Source organism: Mustelus asterias, chromosome 8, assembly GCF_964213995.1.
Source record: "Mustelus asterias chromosome 8, sMusAst1.hap1.1, whole genome shotgun sequence".
Lineage (NCBI taxonomy): Eukaryota > Metazoa > Chordata > Chondrichthyes > Carcharhiniformes > Triakidae > Mustelus > Mustelus asterias.
The window spans coordinates 75,219,073-75,243,179 of record NC_135808.1 but is presented as its reverse complement, the minus strand read 5'-3'; the positions used below and the strand labels follow the sequence as shown (position 1 = coordinate 75,243,179).

Here is a 24,107-nt window from a genome sequence, read left to right as displayed (position 1 = left end):
AGATAGGAACTGTTGATCTCTATGTGGGAGAGTGCTGCAAAGATACAGGTCACTCTAGTAAGCAACAGCTGGAAGTCATTTGTCTTGTGAATGTGGCTCAAAGATTCCAGTTTGGCTTTGGGCATGTGAGAAAAATTGCAGTTGGGAATGGTGGGAAAGGGGAAGAGAGAAGGTGGGAGGTATATTTGGCTAAGGCACGGCACTAGTGACTGAGTTCATTCTTAAGGAAGCAGAGTAAATTTTATTTCAAGCTAAATGCTGGTTTCTTAAAATCAGCTTCCATTTCATTTTTAAAAAAGAAAACTTTTTTTTTCAGGAACACAAGTCACCCTCCAACACTGCAATAAGCTGATTGTCCCTGCTGCTTGGTAAAGGGAAAGAAATCCACTGAATCTGCCTAATCCTCACCAATTTGCTTTTATAGAAATAATGTAAAATATCACTATCAATGCAAGACTAAATGAGAATTGTACATGCAAGATAAAGGGAAATGCAAATCTTCTCTAGACTATCCAAGACTGCCACCTGTATGACTCAAATATACAGCAACACAATGCAACACGTAACCAGAGAAGCAGGGAACATGACAGAATATTGTTACGGTCAAGAGACTGTAGTATTGGAATACATTCATCAAAATTAATTTCTTAAGTGAGGCAATTTCAGTTCCGTTTCTATTCTAAAATATCAGCATTATCTATAGGATTTCAATGAATCAAAAGAGTGTGTCTTTTTTACCCATCTATTTGAACTGAAAATCATGGGGCAGTACAATCAACAGATTTTGCTATTCCAAATTCAGGTTACTTTTTCTGGAGATGATTTTGAGTTATACAACACCAGTATTATGAACGGATTGATGACGACTTCAGCATGGCACACATTAAATAGACATGACCTGATTGATCTTTCTCACAATGGCCATATATGGTAGTACTAAATATGCCTGGTACCCCAACTAAACTCCAGTCACGTGGTGGAAATACCAGATACAATGAATGCATCTCAAATGAAATTTAAATTGGCAGCCCCATTTTTACTGGCAAATAAAACTCAAAAGAGTTTGAAATGTAATTGTAAGTGAAGGAGTTTTTAATTGATTTTTTAGAAAACTTGCATTTAAATTTGGCCCCTTTCAATTCTTCAAAAAGTCCCAAAATGCTTTACAGCAACTACTTAGTGTCATTACTGTAAGTAACCCGGCAACCAATTTCTGTTCAGCAAGATCCCACAAACAGTAGGGAGGTTAATGGTAGATCCATTTTGGGTAGTCTTGGTTGATGGATGAATGTTGGTCAGTACACCAAGGGCTACTTGCCCTTCAAATTGTTTCATGTGCTCTTAACACAGCCACCTCTATAAGGAAATGGGGCCTCAGTTTAACATCTCCTCAAAACAACTTCGGAGAATGCAGAACTCATTCAGTACCATATTGTGGTAGTAGCCTAGATACATGTTTAATTCAAGGAAAGGAGTTTGAACATACATCTTTTGGACTAAGTAGAAAGAGTGCTACCATTGTCTACCATTACACAAAATCAAAACACAAGTTCAACTTACTTTGGAACACAAGAAATAGGAGTAGACCACATGGCCTGTCGCGCCTGCAGTGCCATTCGATATGATCATAGCTGATCTTGGGCTTCAACTCCACTTTTCTGTCCGCTCCCCATATTCCTTGATTCTCAGACACCAAAAATCCTATCTATCCCAGTCTTTGAGTGAAGCAATTCCTTCTCATCCCAGTTCCAAATGATAAGCCCTTTATCCCAAGACTGTGTCCCCATGCTTTACATTCCCAGACCAAAGGAAACAATCTCTCAGCAGCTATCCTATCAAACCCCTCAAAACATCGCATTTCAATTAGAAGAATGAAAGGTGATCTAAACTCCAGGCCCATGGACCCAATTTACTCAGCCTCTCATCACATGGATCAATTTAGCAAACTTTGCTGGATCATTTCCAATGCAAGTATATCTTTACTTAAATTTTGAGACCAAAACTGCACAGAATATTACAGACATGGTCTCACCAAAGCCCCATAGCAAGACTTCTTTAACCCTGTACTCCAGGTATATACTCTTGCAATAAAGGCCAACATGCCATTTGCCTTCCTAATTGCTTGCTGTGCCTATGCAAATTTCCTACGTTCCCTGTACGAGCGCACCAGTGTTTTTGAATATCAAATTTACAAGTTTCACACCTTTTTTAAAAAATTGGCTTTTCTCCCCTTATGACCAAGTGAATAACTTCACATTTCTCCAAGTTATACTCCATCTGTCATCTTGTTGCCCATTCACTTAACCTCTCCATATATCTCTTTGCAGTTTCTCATGTCCTCCCATAACTTATCTTTCCATCTAGCCTTATACCATCAGCAAAACTAGAGACATTACTCTGCTTCTTCATCTAAGTCATTACTATAGGTTGTAAATGGTCAAGGTCCCAGTCACTGATCCTTACACCATTCCACTCATCACAGCCTGCTAACTTGAAAATGCTTCATTTATGCTCACTCTCTGTTTACTGTCCATTAATCACTCGTCTACTCATACTAATATATTACTACCAACTCTTGCCTATCAACCCTGTAAGGCACCTTACTGAATGCCTTTTGGAAATCCAGGTACACTACTTCAACATGTTCTCCTTTGTCTGCCTTCCAGTTACATTCTCAAATGTTAAGTGGGATGTCACTTTTGTAAACCATGTTGATTTGTTCTAATCATACTATCCTTTCTAAATGTATAGACTTCCCTTATAACAAATTCCAGCAATGGTAAAGTGGCAGAAATAGAGTGGTTCAGATTTAGTTCCTATGAGAGTGGGGTGGAATTCTCCCAAAAATATTCGAAGTGTTGACTTTGTGTGAAAACTCAAGTAATTCACGCTGTTTTTTTTCAGTGGGAGTTCAGACAAGAATCTCCCACACTCTGTGCACTGCAAAGGCCACTGGAGAGGCTGAAATCATCACATTGAGTGGACCAGCGCATGTGCTGGTCTGTCTGTGCCAAGATCAACTTATGCACAGTGGCCCCGCAATGACAGCCTCACCGATTGCTGGTCAGCTCGATCACTGGCCAGCTCCGTGACCCCTGCAACGCCAGCTCTGCACCCCTCCACGGGCCAGTTGCTGCACACCGACCATTCCCGGACCCAGCCCTGACCTACCCCCCGCCCACCCGGCCACGATCGCCACCCCCCCCCCCCCCCCCCCAGCTCGCTCCAATCGCTGGTCTTCCTCCTTCCCCCACCAGTCCCTATGCAGAGTGGCAGCGGGACCCCCCCCCCCTCACTGATCACCCCTAGGCTTTGTCCCATCAGGCCCTGCCCCGAACCCCCAATAGACCCCAGCCTGTTGGCACTGCCCCATGCTGATGGGCAGTGCCAAGGTGCCCCCTGGGCATTGGCACTTTTCCTCAGGCAGTTCCAAGGGGCACAGGTTGGCACTGCCCCACACCACAGGTTGGCACTCCCCCCACCCCACCAGTTGCCCTATCCCCTGGGGGGCCCCGATTGCACCCCAGTTGGGGTCGAGCCACTAGTTCCCCGAAAATGGGGAGCTAGTGTAATCCCCACTGGGGTGAAACACTGGCATGGCGGGAGAAGCTTGCGGGCACGGAGACTTCAGTCCCAGGCCCGCTAATCTCATTTAAATTATTTGGAGATGATTAATTAAATAATTTCCACATCTCCCCGCTGATTTCCAGCGCGGAGCAGACGCCACCGGAAATGGGGGATGCTAGCACGGCAGGAATGCATGCGTGAAACCCATGCATCACCCGCTGCGAGATTCTCCCGGCCTGTTGTGCTAAAAAAATTAGCGCAGTGGGATGGGAGAATAGCATCCATGGTTGCAAGGTAATCTAAGTTGGGACATAAATATTCAAGAGTACACAATATTTTGTAAATTCAGACAGAATGGCAAAAGAGGGGTAGCTCTGATAGTAAAGGATGACAAAGTCATTAGTATGAAAGGATCTGGTCTCAGAAAATCATAAAGTAGAATCGGTATGGGTGGAAATTAGGAATATCAAGAATCAGAAAATAATACAGAACAATAGACTGTTGCCAGAGCAGAACCAGTGCCACAATAGACCAACAAAGGAATATTTAACAGTTTAGAGTATATCTCTAGAGTAAGTATTTCTACCTAATCAGTAAAATTTCTCCAAAGTTTGATGGTTCAGAATTAAATCATTAACCTCCTTTTTCTTTACAGATGCAAGGGGTCAGTATTTCAAATACTTTGCTTTTACTTTAACCCATCAAACCTCAGCTTTGAGCATCTCCTAGTGGTAACAACCATTTTTGCTGTTAGCAAAACCACTTTCCTGCAGTTCATCTCCCACGTTAATATGTTTTTGTTTTCAATATGGGAACAGAGTAGTCGTTGGAGGTAAATAACTCGATTTTGTCTCTGATGTGACAAAAAAATCATCGAAAACTGCACATTTAACAATAAAACAAGATACTAGAATCTGATACAATATTTAACTTATTCTGGAAAGTGTGCCATTATGGGTAAAAAAAACTGGAGGCAAGCAAGCAGAATACCACATACTGGAAGAAATGTGGGAATGAGAGTTCTGAATCCTGGATCAATCTGGAATACTGGAACCCTCAAGCTGGGAACAACGAGAAGTAGGTCTCAGGCATTGGGAGGAGTATCTAAGTGTTGCAGGAATATAAAGGGAGAAATAAGGAAGGGATTCTGGTATTTCAGACTACTGGGAGGAGGGAAGCCTGACATTAACAGCAAGTAGTTTACAGATTTGGCAGTACTGCAAGGGGATGTTGTGTGTATTTGGAGTAGCTCTGGGGAATCTCTAAATCTGGAAAGCACTGAAACAAGAATTATTTACAAAAGAGTAGAGCAGGGTTACAGTTAAGAGGGCAAAGATAGAATTTAACTCCAACTATATTTGGTCTCCTTTAGATCCTTAACTATATTCTCATTGTGTTATCTTTTCTCAAGCTGAGAACAGCTTTGAAGGCCTTCTGTGTTTGCAGAAAGTTAACATATTGTATAAAAGCTGAAAATACTTTGTTACTTAAAATAGGTCAAAGCTGGTGGCTGGCAAATCAACATATTTTGGATTGGGGAGAGGCATGGAAGCTGATGGTAAGAAAATTGGTACAAAGCCTGAAGGTAGAGTGGGTCTGATGAAAGCTCAAGGTTTTACAATGAAAGAAGCAAGGAGTGAAGAAATTATAAAACAAAGTACCAGAAAATGCAAATTAATGGATGACTAGACAATCTGTGGAGTGGGAGTAGAGGTAATTCGGTTTTCCAGAAAATAAGAAAAACATAGTTGAGTTAAATCTTATTGTGAAATATATGATATTTAATATCTTATTTGTTGTTAGAAATTTCAGTTACTGACAAAAGTAAGTGATATTAAACAAATAATTACAAATAATAGAACTCACACAGCAAAATCACGCAAGATCAATGAAGCAGCAGGAACAAGCAAATTAATACTCCTCCCTACTGCTACCTCTGCCCTTCCAGTTGTTCACTGACTTTCAGCAACAATTTACTTTCCAAAGGTTTTTTTGTACAACTTTATAAATAAATTAGGAAAAGGCTAATTGGTAGAAGGGTAAAGTCAAAAGAGCAAATGGATGGATGGGAATAGGGATTGGTGTGGAGGGCAGGAGCAAGTTGAAAAGCAAGCTCTGGAGGGCAAGTAACTAGATGAGATTTGTGAGGGAAGAGGGAGGTTGGGTGTTATTCTGGAGGGCAAAGGACAACAAAGTCCAAGTACCTTTCATCCAATGCTGAAAAGCAGGTCATGGTGCCAGCAAAGTAGTAATCACATAGCATCACCAGCCATCGATCCCGAGATATTGACTTCAAGCATACTTAGAGTGAACTTGTCATAAAGTAAACGTTTGTCTGCAGTCTCTTAGTCACAACTTGATTTTACACTGTCCTGCAATAACTCTCATAAGAGCATCCAACAAGCTAGAAGAACAGAAAAACCAAGTTACTCACCTTATTCCTATAAGGAAAGAAATCAACATAGAGCAGATAGGATCTGCTATCATAAGGCCATAGTTCTGCATCAGAAGGGCAGATATTATTACTCCTATACTGCCAAGTGTGTCTGCTACAATATGCAGAAAAACTCCTATAATGAAAAAAAGGGGAGTTATTTATGCTTTCAAGCAACACCATTGTTGATTTTTTATATATACACATATGTAAATATTATTGACTGCCTCCTACATTTCTGGAACAAAGTTATAAAAAAGACTTAGATTGCTTATAAATTTTTCTAATAAAGAAATTCAGCTTAAATAGTTTGTGGCAATGTTATTGCAAAATCATATAGTCACAAACCTTCTAAAATCTGTTTGTTGGATCCTTTTGCTTGTAGTGTATCACACTGGTGATCATCTGTACAGAAATAATAGTACTGATAGTTATAAAACGACAATATATGTATTGATAAAAGAGAGTTAATTTCAGGGCGGTTACATAATTGAGTGTTCCAGGAGATGTCCAAGGACATTTGGTGGCATACAAATCTTGATGTCCATTTTTTAGCTTCATCATTGGTTTTGTAAGAACAGCTAATGATTTCTTCAGTAATTATTTTGTGAAACAATTACTAAAATGGTGATTTGAAATCAATAAATGGAAACAAAGGGTTGAGTGACTTCCTTTTATGCCATAATGACTCTATGGATATCAGCATGTGCACAAACTGGTCACACAGATGGAGTAAGAAAACTAAACTTAGAATAGTGAAAAGGGAAAGCATGCTTTAAGCTACAATTGTTAAATGTGGTCCTGGAGCTACATTTGCGCTTAGTTGTTACCTTAAAGAACACTGCAGGTGTTAACTGGATTTAAAGCTTTATGTAAACTGCAATCTATCAGCTTTCCAAATAAGCACAGCGCCACCAACAGGAAGATTAAGAACCAGATTGAGTTATGAAAGTGGTTCACAAACATATATAAATAGACAGGTTTTTCCCCTATGTTCAACCCTGGAAAACACCAAGAACTACATGTTTCATTCACATATGTTTCCCTTAGAATAACAGAACCAGAATGATCTAATCTTTAAACATTTGCAAAATCATAAAATAGTTGGAAATATGCTTCAAATAACCAGCTGCAAACTAAATTTAACTTTTCCAATACAAGATTTTCCAAAACAGTGTGGTTAGGATCTGGAATGCAATGCCTGAAAGTGTGGAGGAGGCAGTGTCAATTCAGACTTTCAAAATGGAATTAGACCATTGTCTCAAAAGGAAATATCTGCAGGGGTGTAGGGAAAAGGCAGGAGTGTGGCACTAGTTGAATTGTGCCTTCTAAGGATCAGCATAGACTTGACAGGCCCAAATGGCTTCCATCTATGCTGTAGCTATTCTGTTATAATAATTAAAATACAATTTTGTCCCCTTCTGGTTCTTGACTGAATAAGTTGTGCTGACATATGATTTTGTGTGGATCACCAACCTTCCATAATTTCGCCCAAATGGTACTGCTTATGTATAGCTAGGCAGTCAATATCAGAGAACCATCTAGATTTTACCCTCCTCCTTCCTAGACTGTCACATTTCATACATTCACCAAACATCAATCAGGAACAAGAATCTGAGCCAATTTGACCATCTCCAGATTGTGGCAAGTTGCACTATGAGCGGAAACAGCCTCCCTGGATGAAATCAGTTCCCAGAGATCAACCCAGAAGTCTGCAGGATCTGAGAGACTCCGTATCACATAATGAGGTGGAGTATTTATCCACTGGGCCTTTAGGTAGTTCTTAAGATTACACTTATACTAAGTCACTCTACAACATGTCTTCATATTGTAATACGATTACTAAACTAAGATCATGCATTGCTTTAGATCACAATTTCATTCTAGCCTAGAGAGAATTGGTTCTACATGTTCACAGATCATTAAAAGCAGCACTTCTGTTTGATAGGACTGTTAAAAGAAACTTCAATCTTAGGTTCGCTCTAAATAGGTATGCAGTATAAAAGCCAAGAGCTAATGATAAGTTCATATAAAACCGTAAGATCACAGTGTGGAGTGTACAATATAGGCTCCATATTATAGCAAGGCTTAAACAATACAATACAGGACAGATTTATTAGGATACTGATTCAAATGACGAAATGGAAAGAAAAGTTTAAAAAATATACTCTTTTTCATTCGAACAATGCATATTAAGCAGTGATGTAATAGGTGTGTTTAAAATGCTGGAAGGATGAGACAGATAGACCATTGGTCTCAGTAGTTGAAAGGTCAAGATCAAGGGGGCATAGGAACAAGTTTAAAAGTGAGAAACGTTTAGAACAGAAGATTTCTTCTGAGAGTTGTGGGGCTATGAGCTTCACTTCCAGGTGTGTTAGTTGAGACAGAAATTGTCAACATTCAGCATTATCTGAAAAGGTGGAGGAAGGAAAAGGGTTTTCAGGGTATGGGAACAAGTCAGGCAAATGTGATTGGAACTATTTGCTTGTGTAGAGGGTTGGATCAAATGTCATGTTTTCCTGCTCTGTGACCTGGTCAGGATTTCAGAATTAGTTACAGCCCACAAGAGTAAACACAAAATCAATTATTTCCTTAACTGTGCTTCATAAACACCAATCATTTGATACTTGACACATAAAATTGAATTCACTTTGACTCAAGACATTGCATAATAATGATGATGAACTTAGTGGGATACATAACCAGGGATAAATCCAAGGACAGAAAATAAGCACTGTTTGCTTTATTGGCAGTAAAGTATTCATCCAAATGCAACAGTAGATGCGTAGAAATCTGGCATTGGATAACTCACCATGGCAGTGCTCCTGAGAATGGGAATGTCCATGCCCATGATCATGGCTATGTGAAGATCTGTGTCCATGACTGTGCCCATGCTCTCCATGACTGTGCCCGTGATTCAGTCCAGGAATTCCTCCATTGAAGAGCGAGTGACTATGGTCGTGACCTAGTGCAACAAACAAAACAGATTGAAGCTTGTTAAAAACTACACGATTGAATCTGGTATCAAACTTGCATTCAAATGTAGAAAATCATTTGACATCTAAACCCCGCTATGCATGGAAATCGTACACAGCAACATAAAACTGGAAAAAAAACTAGCACGGGGAGTCACTTTACCAGATCTGCTTAAATAATAGTGGTATGTTGAATGCCTGCATCACGGGCCTGACTCCGGTCTCTGGAATTTCAGCTAGTATAAATACAAGAGGTTTTGCAGACATACAAAGTAAGCAGCGTGAAGGTGCAGCTTGACTGACTGTAGCCAGGCAGACAGCTTAATTCTGGGAATTTTTTAAGTGAGGGAGAAGGAACTGTTTTACAAAACAAAAGGAGTGGTCCAAGAGCGGGAGCCGGAGGCAGCTAGACCCGAGAGTTGAAACTCAGAGGAAATCAATCAGGTAAGCAGGTGGTTGACTGAGTTTTAAGGGTTTTCTTCCAAAAAGGGGCAATCGTTTAAACTGGCACTGAGTATTTATTACATTTGTAGCTTAACTAGTTCAACTCCTTAATAAATACAAATAATTGTTGAGTGGTATTTCTAAACTTGAAACCTAGTTAGTCAAATGAACAATAAAAATGGAAGGAAGGGCAGGCGATGTGTTGTGGTTGCAGTACTTGGGAACCTGTGGATACCAGTATGATATACAGCAATCACATCTGCAGCATGTGGCCAAAGCTTGAGGAACCCTGGCTCTGAGTTCATGAACTGAAGTCTGAGATTTGGATACTGTAATGGATCAGGGAAGAACATTTTGTTTCAGGAGGCAGTCACAAAACAGTAACTACATAGTAGATCAGAATATAAATTACAAAATAGTGAGGGCTTGTAAGAAAGGTACTAGAACGATTGTGGGCAATTGTAATCTTCATAATTTGGATGAATCAAATTGGCAAAAGCCATCTGGAGGACGAGTTCATAAAAAATATATTTGGGACAGTTTCTTAGAACAAAACATTCTGGAACCAAGCAGGAACAGATTATTATAGACCTGGCAATGTGTAACAAGACAAGATTAATTAATGACTTCATAGTAAAGAATCCTCTGGGTAAGAGTGATCAAAACATGATAGAATTTCAGTTTGTGGAACTAAAGTAGTAAATTAGTACAATAAAGACAATTACAAGGGTACGAAGACAGAATTGGCTAAAGTAGATTAGGAAAATAAATTAAAGGTAGATGGTAGAAAAGCAGTGACGGATATACAAGGAGACAGTAAGACTATATGCAGGAGGAAGCATCAGTCATGGCTAACTAAGAAAGTTAAGGGCTGTATCAAATTGAAAGAAAAGACATGATTAGTGGCAGGCTAGAAGATTGGGAAAATTTTAGAAGCCAGCAAAAGATGACTTAAAAAAAAAGGGAAAAATTAGAGTACAAGAGAAAAGTAGCAAGAAGTATAAAAAAAGGCAGTAAAAGCTTCTACAAGTATATAAATAGGAAGAGTAGCTAAAATGAGTGTTGGAACCGTAAGAGTGTGAAACTGGGGAATTATAATGGGAAAAAAGGAAATGGCAGAGGCACAGAATAAGCATTTTGCATCTGTCTTCACAGTTGAAAACACAAAATGTATCCTGAGAATAGCAGAAAATCAAGGGGCAAAAGGGAGATAAGGAACTTAAAATCATAGAATCTCTACAGTGCAGAAGGAGACCATTTGGTTCAGAGTCTGTACCAACAACAATCCCACCCAGGCCCTATCCCCATAACCCCATGTATTTACCCTAATCCCCCTGACACTAAGGGGCAATTCAGCATGGGCAATTACCCTAACCCGCACATCTTTGGAGCGTGGGAGGAAATCAGACTACCTAGAGAAAACCCATGTAGACGCGGAGAACATGCAAACTTCACACAGTCACCCAAGACTAGAATTGAACCCGGGACCCTGGATTTGAAGCAGCAGTGCTAACCACTATGCCACCGTATCACCTTGTTCATTATCACGAGAGAAAATATACAGGGAAGATTAATAGGACTAATAGCTGACAAGTCCCCTGTATCCTATGATCTGAAAGGCTAGGTAGCGGATGCATTGGTTGTAATCTTCCAAAATTCCCTAAATTCTGGAAAGATCCCAGTGGATTTGAAAACTGCAAATATAATACCTCTATTCAAGAGAGGAAGGAGACAGACAACAAGAAACTATTGGTCTGTTAGTATATCCATTATTAAGAAGGCAGAAGCAAGACATTTTGAAAATCATAAAACAATCTTTTTAAAAGTTTATTAGTGTCACAAGTAGGCTTACATTAACGCTGCAATGAAGTTACTGTGAACATCTGTAGTTGCCTGTTCAGGTACACTGAGGATTTAGCACGGACAATGTACCTAACCAGTATGTTTTTCGGAATGTGGGAGGAAACTGGAGCACACGGAGACACGGGGAGAATGTGCAGACTCCGCACAGGCAGTGACCCAAGTGGGAATCGAACCTGGGTCCCTGGCACCGTGAGGCAGCTGTGCTAACCACTGTGCCGCCCTGAGTGAATATGGTTTTGCGAAAGGGATATCATGTTCTTTGAGGGTGTAACAAACAGAGTGGATAAAGTATATTTAGATAAGAGTAAATTTGGATTTCCAAAAGGCATTCAATAAGATGCCACATAAATGGTTACTGCACAAGTTCATGGAGTTGGGAGTGATAAGAATAAGAACTCAAGAGCAGGAGTAAGCAATTCAGCCCCTCGAGCCTGCTCCGCCATTTAATACAATCATGGTTGCTCTCATCTCGGCCTCAACTCCACTTTCCAGCCTGTTCACCAGTGCCCTTCAAACCCTTACTAATTAAAAACCTGTCCAACTCTTCTTTAAATGTAATCAAAGTCCTGGCATCCACCGTACTCTGGGGTGGTGAATTCCATAGACTCTCAATCCTTTGAGAGAAGTAGGGCGGGATTTTACAACCTTGCTCGGGTGAGACTCGTAAAATCTCACCCGAGGCCAACGGAGAATTCCATTCTGCGAGCCTCGCCTGCCCCAATTCTGAGGCGGATGAGATGGTGAAATTCTGGCCCGTAGTTTCTCATCTCTGTTTTAAATCTGCTACCCCTTATTCTAAAACTATGATTTAGATTGTTTTACAAGAGGAAATATCCATCCTCGCCACGTCTATTTTGTCAATCTCCCTCACCATCTTGTACACCTCAATTAGATGGTCTCTCATTCTTCCAAACTCCATGGAGTATAGACCTAAACTGCCCAATGTCTCGTAAGACATTGTAATACCATTATCTCTGGAATCAATCTAGTGAACCTCCTTTGAACCTCGCAACTACATCCCTCCTCTGGTAAGGGGAATGAAACTGTACACAATACTCTAACTCGTCTTGCTAATGCTTTGTTCAGTAGCAGCAACACTTCACTACTTTTATATTCTATTCCTTTAGCAATAAATGCCAAGATTCAATTTGCCTTCCTTATTCCCTGCTGTACCTGCATACTAGCTTTGAGATTAATGCATGAGAATACCCAGATCCTTTTGCACCAAAGCATTCCAACGTTTCTCTCCATTAGGTTCATTAGCATAGATGGCAGCTTGGATAGCTAACAGGAAGAGGAGAGTAGTCATTTTCAGGTTGGCAAACTATAACTCATGAAGTGCCACAGGGATCAGTGCTGGGGATTCACCTATTTATGATCTATATGAATGCTTGGATAAAGGGATCAACTGTTGTAGCCAAATTTGCTGTCAGTACAAAGATAGGTAGGAAAGCAAGTTGTGAGAAAGATACAAGTCTGCAAAAGGGTATAGGCAGTGGACAAAAATGCGTGGACAAATATTTGGCAGAAAGAGCATGTTGGAAAATGAGAGGTTGTCCACTTTGGCAGGAAGAACAAAAACAGATTATTTAAATGGAGAAAAACTACAGAATGTTGCCACATAGAGGGATCTGGGTCTCCCTGTACATCATATATATTGAGGTTTAAGTTTGGGGCTCTTTCCAGTAGCACAATGAGTAAACACACAACTCAGTCCACGAGCACGTGAAATGTTAAAAAATTATAAAATCATTACAACACAGAAAGAGACCATTTGGTCCACCCAATCCATGCTGGCTCTCTATGGAGTAATCCAGCCACCCCCATGTCCCCACTCCATTGCTGTAGCGACAAGTTCCTCAACTGCCCGTCCAATTTCCTTCTCGAAGTCATACATCATCTCTACTCCTACCACAGGCATAAGTTCCAGCTCATTAGCGCTTGCTGCATTAAAAAGGTTCTCCCTCCCATTCATAGAAACATAGAAGGTAGGAGCAGGAGGAGGCCATTTGGCCCTTTGAGCCTGCTCTGTCATTATTACGATCATGGCTTTTCCTCGTAAGTTTTGATCCCATTCGCCCAAGTGCTATATCCAGCCACCTCTTGAATACATTCAATGTTTTGGCATCAACTACTTCCTGTGGTAATGAATTCCACAGGCTCACCACTCTGAGTGAAGAAATGTCTCCTCACCTGTGTCCTAAATGGTCTACCCTGAATCCTCAGACTGTGACCCCCTGGTTCTGGACTCCCCCACCATCAGGAATATCTTCTCTGCATCTACCTTGTCTAGTCCTGCTAGAATTTTATAAGTTTCTATGAGATTCCCCTTCATTCATCTAACTCCGGCGAAATCAATCTCTCCTCATACATTAGTCCCACCATCCCCATCCCTCTGCATTGTCTCGTGCCCAAAGAGTATTACATTCCAATTAACGCCCTAAAGTCTTAGTGTAAATAATGGTACCTTATCAACATCATGTTCTCTGTGAGAAATACTAACATTTTGCAGGGAGGCTAACAATTCTGGGTGATGATACCCCTTGCTGATTACTTTCAATAGTTTACACAGCAAAATTCATCTGATACCACTTTACAATTCTCACTGTAACTGAGTTGTCACATATACATTACAATGTTAGAAAACTCTCTGGCGAGATGACACAATGCACTGGAAAAGGAGCCAAATGTTTGTCAGCAACTTTCCCACAGAAACAAAGGCCAAAGTGAAGGGAGATTCATAACACAATGACACTTGGTCTGGTGCTTGTCTTTTTTAAAATTTGCTCATGAGATGTGGGCACCGCTGTCTAAACCAACATGTATTTCTCATCCCTAACTACCCTTGAGAAGGAGGTGGTGAGTCACCTTCTTGAATTACAGAAGTCCCAGTTAGGGAACTCCAGGATTTTTACCCAGAGATAGTTAAGAAACACAATATAGTTCCAAGAAGGGATAATGTAGGGCTTGGAATGGAACTTGCAAGTGGTGGTCTTCTCATGCATCTGCTGCCTTTATCCTTCAAGATGGCAAAGGCTGCTGGTTGTGAAGGTGTGGTCCAATGAACTTCGGTGGGTTGTTGCAGTGTACCTTGTAGATGACACACACTGCTGTCACTGTGCATTGGTGTTGGAGGGGGTGAATGTTTAAGGTGGTGGATGAGATGCCAATCAAGCAACTGCTCTGTCCAAGATGATGTCAAGCTTCTGCATTGTTGTTGGAGCTGCACTCATACAGGCAAATGGAGAGTGTTCCAACACGCTCCCGACTTGAGCTTTGTAGATGGTGGATAAGCTTTGGGGAGTCATGTAGTGAGTTACACATCATAGAATTCCCAGCCTCTGACCTGCTCTTGTAGCCCCACAAGTTTTGACTGATCCAATCAGTTTCTGGTCAATGGTAATCCCAGGATGTTGAACAGAGGAGGATTCAGCGATGGCAATGCCACTGAATGTCAAGAGGCAATGATTAGATTCTTTCTTGTTGGAGACGGTCATTGTCTAGCATGAGTCACGCAAATGTTACTTGTCACTTATCAGCCCAAGCCTAAATATTGTCCAGGTCTTCCTGCATATGGACACAGACTGCTTCAGCATCTGTGAATGGTGTTGAACTTTGTGCAATCATTTGTGAACATCCCCACTTCTGAACTTATGAAAGAGGGAAAGTCATTGATAGAAATATAAGTATAAGCCAGCAAGGATCAGCACATCTCAGTTGCTGATTTCACATTTTTAATGGAGGCTCCCATTTGGTTGGAGATGGATATGGGAGGGAAGGAGGCCTGCGCACAGGATGGAAAAATTAAGAGAAAAAACAGGAACTTGTGCAAGTCGGAACTGACAAATTGTTGTTTCTAAAATATTAAATATAACTCAATACTTCTGACTGAAAGTAACTCCATTTACTAGGGTCTCTCAAAAATGTTCTTTCCAATGTTAACTTCTTTACCTACTGAAATAAATTGACAATTTGATTACTTGCAGGCTGCCTGCTGGTTAACAGAACTATTCCTTACCACCATCATGAGAATGTCCATGGCCACCGTGCTTAAATACAAAAATACCAACCAAATTCACAAGAAACCCAAGCACAGAAATAGAGAGCAGCCGGTCGTGATGTACATCAGGGGGTTCCAAGGCTCTCTGAAAGAAAAATAATCCGAGCTGAAAGAGGACAAAAGCTTGACACAGTCTTATAGTTAGAAGAGTGACTGGTGGGAGGGGGCACAAGTTCAATCCCATATTAAGAGTGTCAGATCTCGAACATGTTCCTCCACAGGGTTCAATTTTTAGCTATGACCTTAGTAACATTACATTCTGCACTCTTTCCTTCTCTATGAACGGTATGCTTTGTCTGTATAGCACGCAAGAAACAATACTTTTCACTGTGCACTAATACACGTGACAATAATTTATCAAATCAATTATAATACCATTCAACTGCAGTCGGAAATATATAAAGGCCTTTATTATTCACTTTTGAAAAAAAGTGGGTTTTTTTTTTGTTTTTAGACCAACCGACAAATACAAGATAAATTCTGCATCAGAATGAAGTGGTTGTGTTTTCTAGCAAAGATTGTTCAATGTTTTATTTTACTGTTTATATTTACACTGATGGCTACCTCATTTTGACTGTCTTTAAACTGTCTCCTCTGTTTGTTTGACATCCATTACTGGAGGAGAGAAATTATCTCTATTTAATAATCGGGAAAGCTGAAACCACTGCTTTTGGTCTCTGCCACAAATTCTGTTCTTTCCACCCTGCTCCCTACTCTGAACCAGACTGTTCACAAATTTGGTGCCATATCCGACTCAGATGAGCTTCCAACCAGATATCCCTGTCATCACAAAGACCACTTATTTCAACCTCCATAGTATTGTCCAACTCCATCCTTGCCTCAGTTCATCAGCTACCAAAAGTCTCATCCATGCCTTTGTTAAATCTAGACTTAACTATTCCAATTCACTGCTGGTGGCCTCCCACATTTCACCCTTCATAAACTGGAGGTCATCCAAAATTCTGCTGCCCATGCTCTTACCCACGTCAACTTCTGTTCAGCCATTACACCATGGTTGTTGATTTACACCAGCTTCAGGTGAAACAACGTTTCATCCTTGCTTTCAAATCCTTCTATGATCTCACCTCCTCTCCATCTCGGTAATCCCCTCCAGTCCCACAAACACACCCTCTCCCCAAAGATAACTGCACTCATCTAATTCTAGCATCTTGACAATGCCAAACTTCATTACTGTTGCGTTGGTCCTAAGCATTGTTGTCTTTTGCTCTCTAAACCACTCTTCCTTTCTAATGCCCCTTAAAACCTACTTCGTCGACCAAACTTTTGGCCACCTGCACTTATGACTAGTATGCACCTCCCATGTTGTTACAGGGGAAGGAATAGGCTGAGTGGGTATTCATTGATGCTTTTGGAGGTGGGTCCAGATTGATTGTAATCTCTCCCCCGATAGTGAAACAATCCTTTCCTCTCTACATTCTGTAGGAGGTGGACTGCTCCAAAAGAAAGTGTACCCTGTTTTTATTTCTTCAAGCTGGCCTTCTCCTCCTCAACCTGTTTCCTTAAGAGTGGCTATGTCTACCATCTGCCCTAAAATTGCCTTAAGTGGCTCAATGTCAAACTGTGTTTTACAATGCTCCTGCAAAGTGCCTTGGGATGTTTTATTATGTCAAAGGTTCATTGGTTTATATTTTTTAAACAAACATTTTTATCAGAGTATCTCTGTTCTTGTTTACAAGTGAGTGATTTTCACCAAAAACAAATTATAATGGAAGGATAAAAATGCAGTTGAATTATAAGTTAAACTGGGCTACTTTTTTTATCCTATAGAGATCTTTATCCAGTCAATTAACTGACGTCCCTCACTGCAAAAAAGAAAGACAGCACAAGTGAGCAAGCTGCGAATGCAACTGCGACAATATTCCATAGAATGATTCACCTGCGGATCAGCCCTTAGCCTAAGGAATCTAGAGGTTAGAAACAGGAGGCTAAAAGAAAACGTTTATAGCATTCAATATTTGAATGTCATTCTTTGCCATAAGTGGCAACTGAGGAAGAGACTACAAAAAAGGATGATATTCATTAAAAATTGGAAATATATAAAATCACTTCTAAATGCAGAGAGTAAGGTTAGAGTAGATAATATTAGTTGAAGAGAAAGCATTGGCACATGGACAGTACAATGAAATATAACTTACTGTGCTAGAAGTTCTAGATTCCTGTAGATACTTGATGATTTATTCCGCTAATGACCCAATTATGATTGTAGACCCAAACATAATTCATAAAGCATTCTAACTACAGCTGTAATCCATCTTTGGGACATTTGTTTTTTTTAGGAACAAAGAATATACAGGCTACACAGATGCTCAACTGGGTAAGGCAACAATCAGTTGACCGTGATAGATTAGATGGTCTCATGTTGATTCCGGATGTTTGTGAAGTTAGCTGCTCTCAACTGGGTAGGACTAGGAATTCAATTCTCTTCAGGATCTTTGTTGGGGGTTGGTGTGGACAGGGGTTTCAGCTTCTGATTTTTATTGAGCAATTCCTACTGATAATTTGAACATACGGGTGTATACAGAATCAGACTTGGCTGTGATGGCTATTGCAACCAAATAACTCACGCACACATGCTGCCTAAAGTCAGAAAACAAACCGAGGGGTACCACAGGGAGCATCAAATGCTTATAAGCAAAGAGGTAATGTTTGCAAGAGGGAAAGGTGGGAGTAAAGAAAAATGGAGATCATTTCTGAAGATGTAGAACTGAATTTGTACAATGAGGTATGAACTGGCCTGTGACATTGCTGAAATTCCACTCCCAAGACAGGGGTTGTATTACATGGTCACCACCAAATTATTTTTAAAACCTAGAATCGTTAATTTTTAAAATCTAGAAAGTCCCGACAAAGATCTATTCACCAAGCAACTGCTGCAGATACCACCCAAATCAAACAGACATGCAGAATCTTCAGTTACAATTCAGGTTTGACTATAAATGTAATCCTTTCAAGAACAGAGAGGAATTTGCTGAAAGTAAAATCCTACAGCTCACGTATAGCCATGTCTTTCAACTAACCTCTATTCCTTCTGAGAAAATGAAAAAGGCTGTGAAGATCAGAAATAGTCCATTCACAAACCCAGCCAAAACCTCAGCTCGCACGTATCTGCCACAGGAAAAAAAATACAGATGAAAGAAATGGATAACACTTTGCTCCCACATGACCAGAAGCATCAACTGCTTTCTCCAAAACTGCTAAACACCATTGCTAAAAATAATCAGTGTGATAATGCATTTTCCTCCAATCGCCCCATTTTGTAATTCTTCTCCATGCTGTCTACACATTGTTTGCACTGCCACAATCATAGCAATGTAATGTTGACCTCGAGTTGTGTTTTAATTTCTTGTAGCGCATTTCCAGTTTATCTACTGAATTTAACTATGTCTTGATCCCAAACTTAGATGCATCGCACCAGCATAAGAACACAAGAGGCTGAAACCCCAAAATGTCAAAAAGCAAAGAATCTGCCACATTGTCTTACCTATGATGCCCAAAGAACCCAAATGCCTTCAATTAAAAACAGATTGACTCAAGTGCTCACAGAGGAGATTTGCCAGAATGGTAGCTACAATTCTGGACATGCATCTGGGTGGTGAAAACCTCATGTATGTGTTTGAGGAAAAAGAGAACCATGAAAAATAATTTGAGAAGACAAGGCAGCAACAACATTCGGCTGTGAAGATAGGACCAGAGGGTAAACATGAGGAGGAGGAAAATGTCAAATTCCTGTTTTACTTTAGACAAATGAAAACAAAAATCAACAGATTGGCCTTTTCAGAGATGCAAGGGAATATCTTAAAATTTATTCAAGAGATTAAAGCAAACTTTGAGCTAATTTGTGGTTCATTCTGTTAACAGGTAGCAGTGCAGCGACCATCCTAAAAGCCAATAATTTGGAGAGAAAACATGAGGAAGGCTTGACCGAATGTGTGCATTGCTATTTAATTAAACATTAATATATCCTCCAACTCTTACCCATAGGAAAAGGTATCGTTTGACCTCCACCTGGAGATCACAGATGCTGCGAGTCCAGCCAGAAGAGCAGTACAGTCAAAGAACATGTGGAACGAGTCTGAAATGAGACCTAAACTAAAGCACAACAGATAAAAGTCGATTAATTTCCAACAAAACTTCAGAGTTCATTTGATAACATTTAAATTCAGTCTTACACTGGAACTCAGTCATATTTTAGAGCACTATGAGCTTCTTTCCTCATTCAAGACTGTTTGAAAGTGGTACAGATCAGCCAGGGTCTCAAGAAACAGGTTCAAAGCGCAGAGTGGCCTACTCCTGTTATATCATTGAATGGTTACAGCACAGGAGGCCAATTGGTCCCACCTGACTCACCTGTGCTGGCTCTTCGCAAGAGCAACTCAGCAGTCCTTTCCCTACCCTTTACTCTTGGCCCTGCACATTTCCTCTGTTCAGGTAATGATCCAATTTCTTTTTAAGAGTCTGATTGAAACAGCCTCCACCATACTCTCATGCAGTGTGTTCCAGACCCTCATTATTTGGTGCACAAAAAGGTTTATCTACACATTGAAGTTGGTTCTTTTGTCGAACAGCGTCCACCTCTTCCTGACCCATCTGCTAACGGGAACAGTTTCCATCTACTTTGCATGATTGTGAAAACCTCAATCAAGATATTCTCGAAGCAGCAGCACCCCGACTTCTCCAATTTAACCACCTAACTGAAGCCTCTCATCCATACAGCCACTCTCAAATCTTTTCTAACATTCCAAAGCAAGGGGTGGCCCTGGGTTATTTCCTCTCTGAGAAAACCCCTTTCTTCAGGCTAGTCCCGAGGTTCAGAACACGGGTGAAAATGTGGGAAAGAATGAAATCTTGCAAATTAAGGTGAATAATCAAAAAAAGTACAGCACAAATAACTATGAATCTAACATACCCCTCCCACCAACTTCTGAAAGGACTACACAATTTCTGAGCATCAAAGCCCCAGGGAGAATACTTAGATAAACAGATGCTGGAAACACGCAACAGACCAGGCTTACACCCTTGGTTTAAATGCGTTCTCTCCATACATGCTGCTGGAACTAGGTAAATCTTTAGTGTAGAGACATGTCACTATTCACTTATCAAATAGGCATAAGGAAAAGAAAGCTAAACTAGGGGACAGCAAGAAGGATAAAGTGGAGACTCTGTCTGCAAAGGAATCAATAGCAACAGAATTACTAAGCAGGTTTCAAGAAAATGTCATAGAGTCATAGAGGTTTACAGCATGGAAACAGGCCCTTCGGCCCAACCTGTCCATGCTGCCTTTTTAAAAAAAAACCTAAACTAATCCCAATTGCCCGCATTTGGCCCATATCCCTCTATACCCATCGTACCCATGTAACTATCTAAATACTTTTTAAAAGACAAAATTGTACCCGCCTCTACTACCATCTCTGGCAGCTTGTTCCAGACACTCACCTCCCTGTGTGTGAAAAAAATTGCCTTGTATCCCTCCCCTCTCACCTTAAACCTATGCCCTCTAGTTTTAGACTCCCCTACCTTTGAGAAAAGATATTGACTATCCAGCTGATCTATGTCCCTCATTATTTTATAGACCTCTATAAGATCACGCCTCAGCCTTCTACACTCCAGAGAAAAAAGTCCCAGTCTATCCAGCCTCTCCTTATAACTCAATCCATCAAGTCCCGGCAGCATCCTAGTAAGTCTCTTCTGCACTCTTTCTAGTTTAATAATATCCTTTCTATAATAGGGTGACCAGAACTGTACACAGTATTCCAAGTGTGGCCTTACCAATGTCTTGTACAACTTCAACAAGACATCCCAACTCCTGTATTCAATGTTCTGACCAATGAAACTAAGCATGCGGAATGCCTTCTTCACCACTCTATCCACTTGTGACTCCACTTTTAAGGAGCTATGAACATATACGCCTAGATCTCTTTGTTCTGTAACTCTCCCCAACGCCCTACCATTAACTGACTAAGTCCTGCCATGGTTCAATCAACCAAAATGCATCACCTCATTTTTTTTTTTGTACTTTTCCAATTCAATCAAATCAAATCCAATTCAGAGTCTCAACAAGTTGAGACATTTCCGATCCAGGCTGGCAAGACAGGGCAAGCGACCAAATTACCCTGTCCTGGGCCTGATCTACACGAGCCAAGCTGATTGGAGGAGGGGGAGGTTCCTCCTCCAAGACTTGAGCTCATTTGCATCTTAGCCAAAAGGCCGAGATGCCGCTTTTAAAAATTGCTTCATATGAAACATATGAAGCTTCAATGTAACCTAATGACCTCAACCAAGTGCAGCATCCAATCCATACTACACTTGATCTTAGCCAAAAGGCGAGAAGCATCACCTCATATTTATCTAAATTAAACTCCATCTGCCATTCGTCAGCCCACTGGCCCAATTGATCAAGATCCCTTTGCAATCCAAGATAACCTTCACTGTCCACCATGCCACCAACCTTAGTGTCATCTGCAAACTTACTAACCATGCCTCCTCTATTCTCATCCAAATCATTAATATAAATGACAAATAACAGTGGATCCAGCACTGATCCCTGAGGCACACCGCTAGTTACAGGCCTCCAGTTTGAAAAACAACCCTCTACAACCATCCTCTAGCTTCTGTCATCAAGCCAATTTTGTATCCATTTGAATGTATTTCAGCTTGAAGTTGTTTTGACACTACAGAGCGAAGCTGATCACTTCTATTTCCCTTTACCCGGTTTTTAACCCATCCTCAGCCCCTCTCACTTTCATCATGCCTCCTTTCTTTCTCCACCTTGGATACTCGGCTCTCCCAACTCTCCGCTGCAAGTCTCCCACATTCTGTAACCTTCCAGTGTCAGCCATGGTTCAGTTCCTAGCAATTTGGCCTTTGAAAATTATGGGTTCAAGTCCTATCCAAGATATCAGCACAAAACTCTAGGCTGATACTTCAGTGCAGAACTGAGGGAGCAGATTGAGAGAGTAGAGGTGGCCAGCAAAAGGGGAGTTAAGAGATCGCAAGGCATTATTTCAAAGAGATGGGGAATTAACCCCCATGTCCTCACTAATATATATTCTTCAATCAGTATTCCAAAACAGATTATCTGGTCATTAACACTGCTATTTGTGGGAGCTTGCAGTGTTAGGCAGCTGCATTTTCTACATTCCAACAGTGATTACACTTCATCAATCATTGGCTGTAAAGTGTTTTGGGATCATGAAAGGCACAAATGGAAGCAAGTCTTTATTTTATTCTCATACCACTGACCCAAGTTGGCCTCTTTTGCAGATAAGCTTACAATTTCCCTCTGTGTGGCTCTCGGCTGATAGTGACAAAGACAACTATAGCTGCCTTCCTACGAGCAACTCTGAATGCCCCATCGTACACTCTTCTCTCTCTCCCTTCTCCCCTCCGCCCATCCATCTCATCAACATCCTTCCTGTCCTAATCAGCCTTCCCAGCATTGACTTTAACAGCAAATTGGCTATCATTGTACCTTTCTGTGTCTCCCTTTAATTATCTAATTATTTGTGAACAAGGATCTTGGCATCCACAAGCTCCCTATGAATGACAGCACTTGCCTGCCTAAATCGCTGTAGTGACCTCATAGCCTTCAGCATCAAATCACAGCCTGGTCTGTCCCCTACTCCCCCATCACCTTCTTCTCCTTTGAACATCTTGCCTTGCTCCACTCCCTCACTTCATTTAAATTCCATTCACCCAAGTAACGCACTAACTTTCTCAATGTAACACCTTCATTAGTACAAAAGCCAAATACTGTACTACTAATGCTGAAATAAAAAACAGAAAATTCTGGAAATACTTTCATCAGGTAGCATCCATGGAGACAAAAACACAGTAAGAAGTCTCACAACACCAGGTTAAAGTCCAACAGGTTTATTTGATAGCACAAGCCACAAGCTTTTGGAGCACTACCCCTTCATCAGGTGAGTGCTCCCTCACTCATCTGATGAAGGCGCAGTGCTCCGAAAGCTTGCGGCTTGTGCTACCAAATAAACCCGTTGGACTTTAACCTGGTGTTGTGAGACTTCTTACTGTGCTTACCCCAGTCCAACGCCGGCATCTCCACATCATGACAAAAACATGCCAACGTTTCAGGTCTGTGACTGCTCAGAAGTGAAGATATTATTACTTCCTCAATCAGCCTGAGTCAGTCAACTCCTCATCTTCAGCGATATCAACTTCCATTTCAACTCATCATGCCCCCTCTCCTCTGAATTCACTGCCCTGCTATTCTCTCCAATTCTCTCCCTCTACCTAGGTCTTACTCCTCTTATGTCAATCACAGATATCCCAGACCACTTTCTCACTTCATATGTTTACAAGAAATATGAGCAGGAGGAGATGTGAGAAGGAGTAGGTCATTCAGACCCTCCAACCTACTCTGCCATTCAATAGATTTGACTGTGGCCTTAATGCCATTTCCTGCCTCTCTGCCAGAACCCTTAATTCCCTTGCTGATCAAAAATCTGCCTAACTCAGCCTTGAACATATTCAATGACCCAGCCTCCACTGTTGTGAAGAGAATTCCAGAATCTAACAACTCACAGAATGTTAATGTCACTGGACTAGTAATTCAGAAATCCAGACTAGTGCTCAGGGGGACACAGGTTTAAATCCCACCATGGTAGCTGGTCGAGCGGGCAGACCTGGGGGAAGAGGTGGGCCGGGAGGGAGGGAGTGTCAGATGTGGGAGTTAGTCTGTCGGGATTAGTCTGTGGGGATGGTGGGTGAGTCAGGCGGGTTTGGG

The 24,107-nt window shown here is 41.0% G+C and overlaps 1 protein-coding gene across 1 annotated transcript in view; it reads right to left on the bottom strand.

Moving 5' to 3' along the window:
• slc30a7 (solute carrier family 30 member 7) overlaps positions 1-24,107 on the bottom strand; it is a 68,493-nt gene that overhangs the window by 25,983 nt on the left and 18,403 nt on the right. Inside the window, exons 3-8 of the mRNA XM_078218236.1 lie at positions 19,340-19,453; positions 18,382-18,469; positions 15,302-15,428; positions 8,814-8,966; positions 6,350-6,406; positions 6,002-6,137 (exon numbers count right to left, since the gene is read on the bottom strand). Of these exons, the coding sequence (XP_078074362.1) occupies positions 6,002-6,137; positions 6,350-6,406; positions 8,814-8,966; positions 15,302-15,428; positions 18,382-18,469; positions 19,340-19,453 (675 nt within the window). The remainder of the gene's footprint in view (positions 1-6,001; positions 6,138-6,349; positions 6,407-8,813; positions 8,967-15,301; positions 15,429-18,381; positions 18,470-19,339; positions 19,454-24,107) is intronic.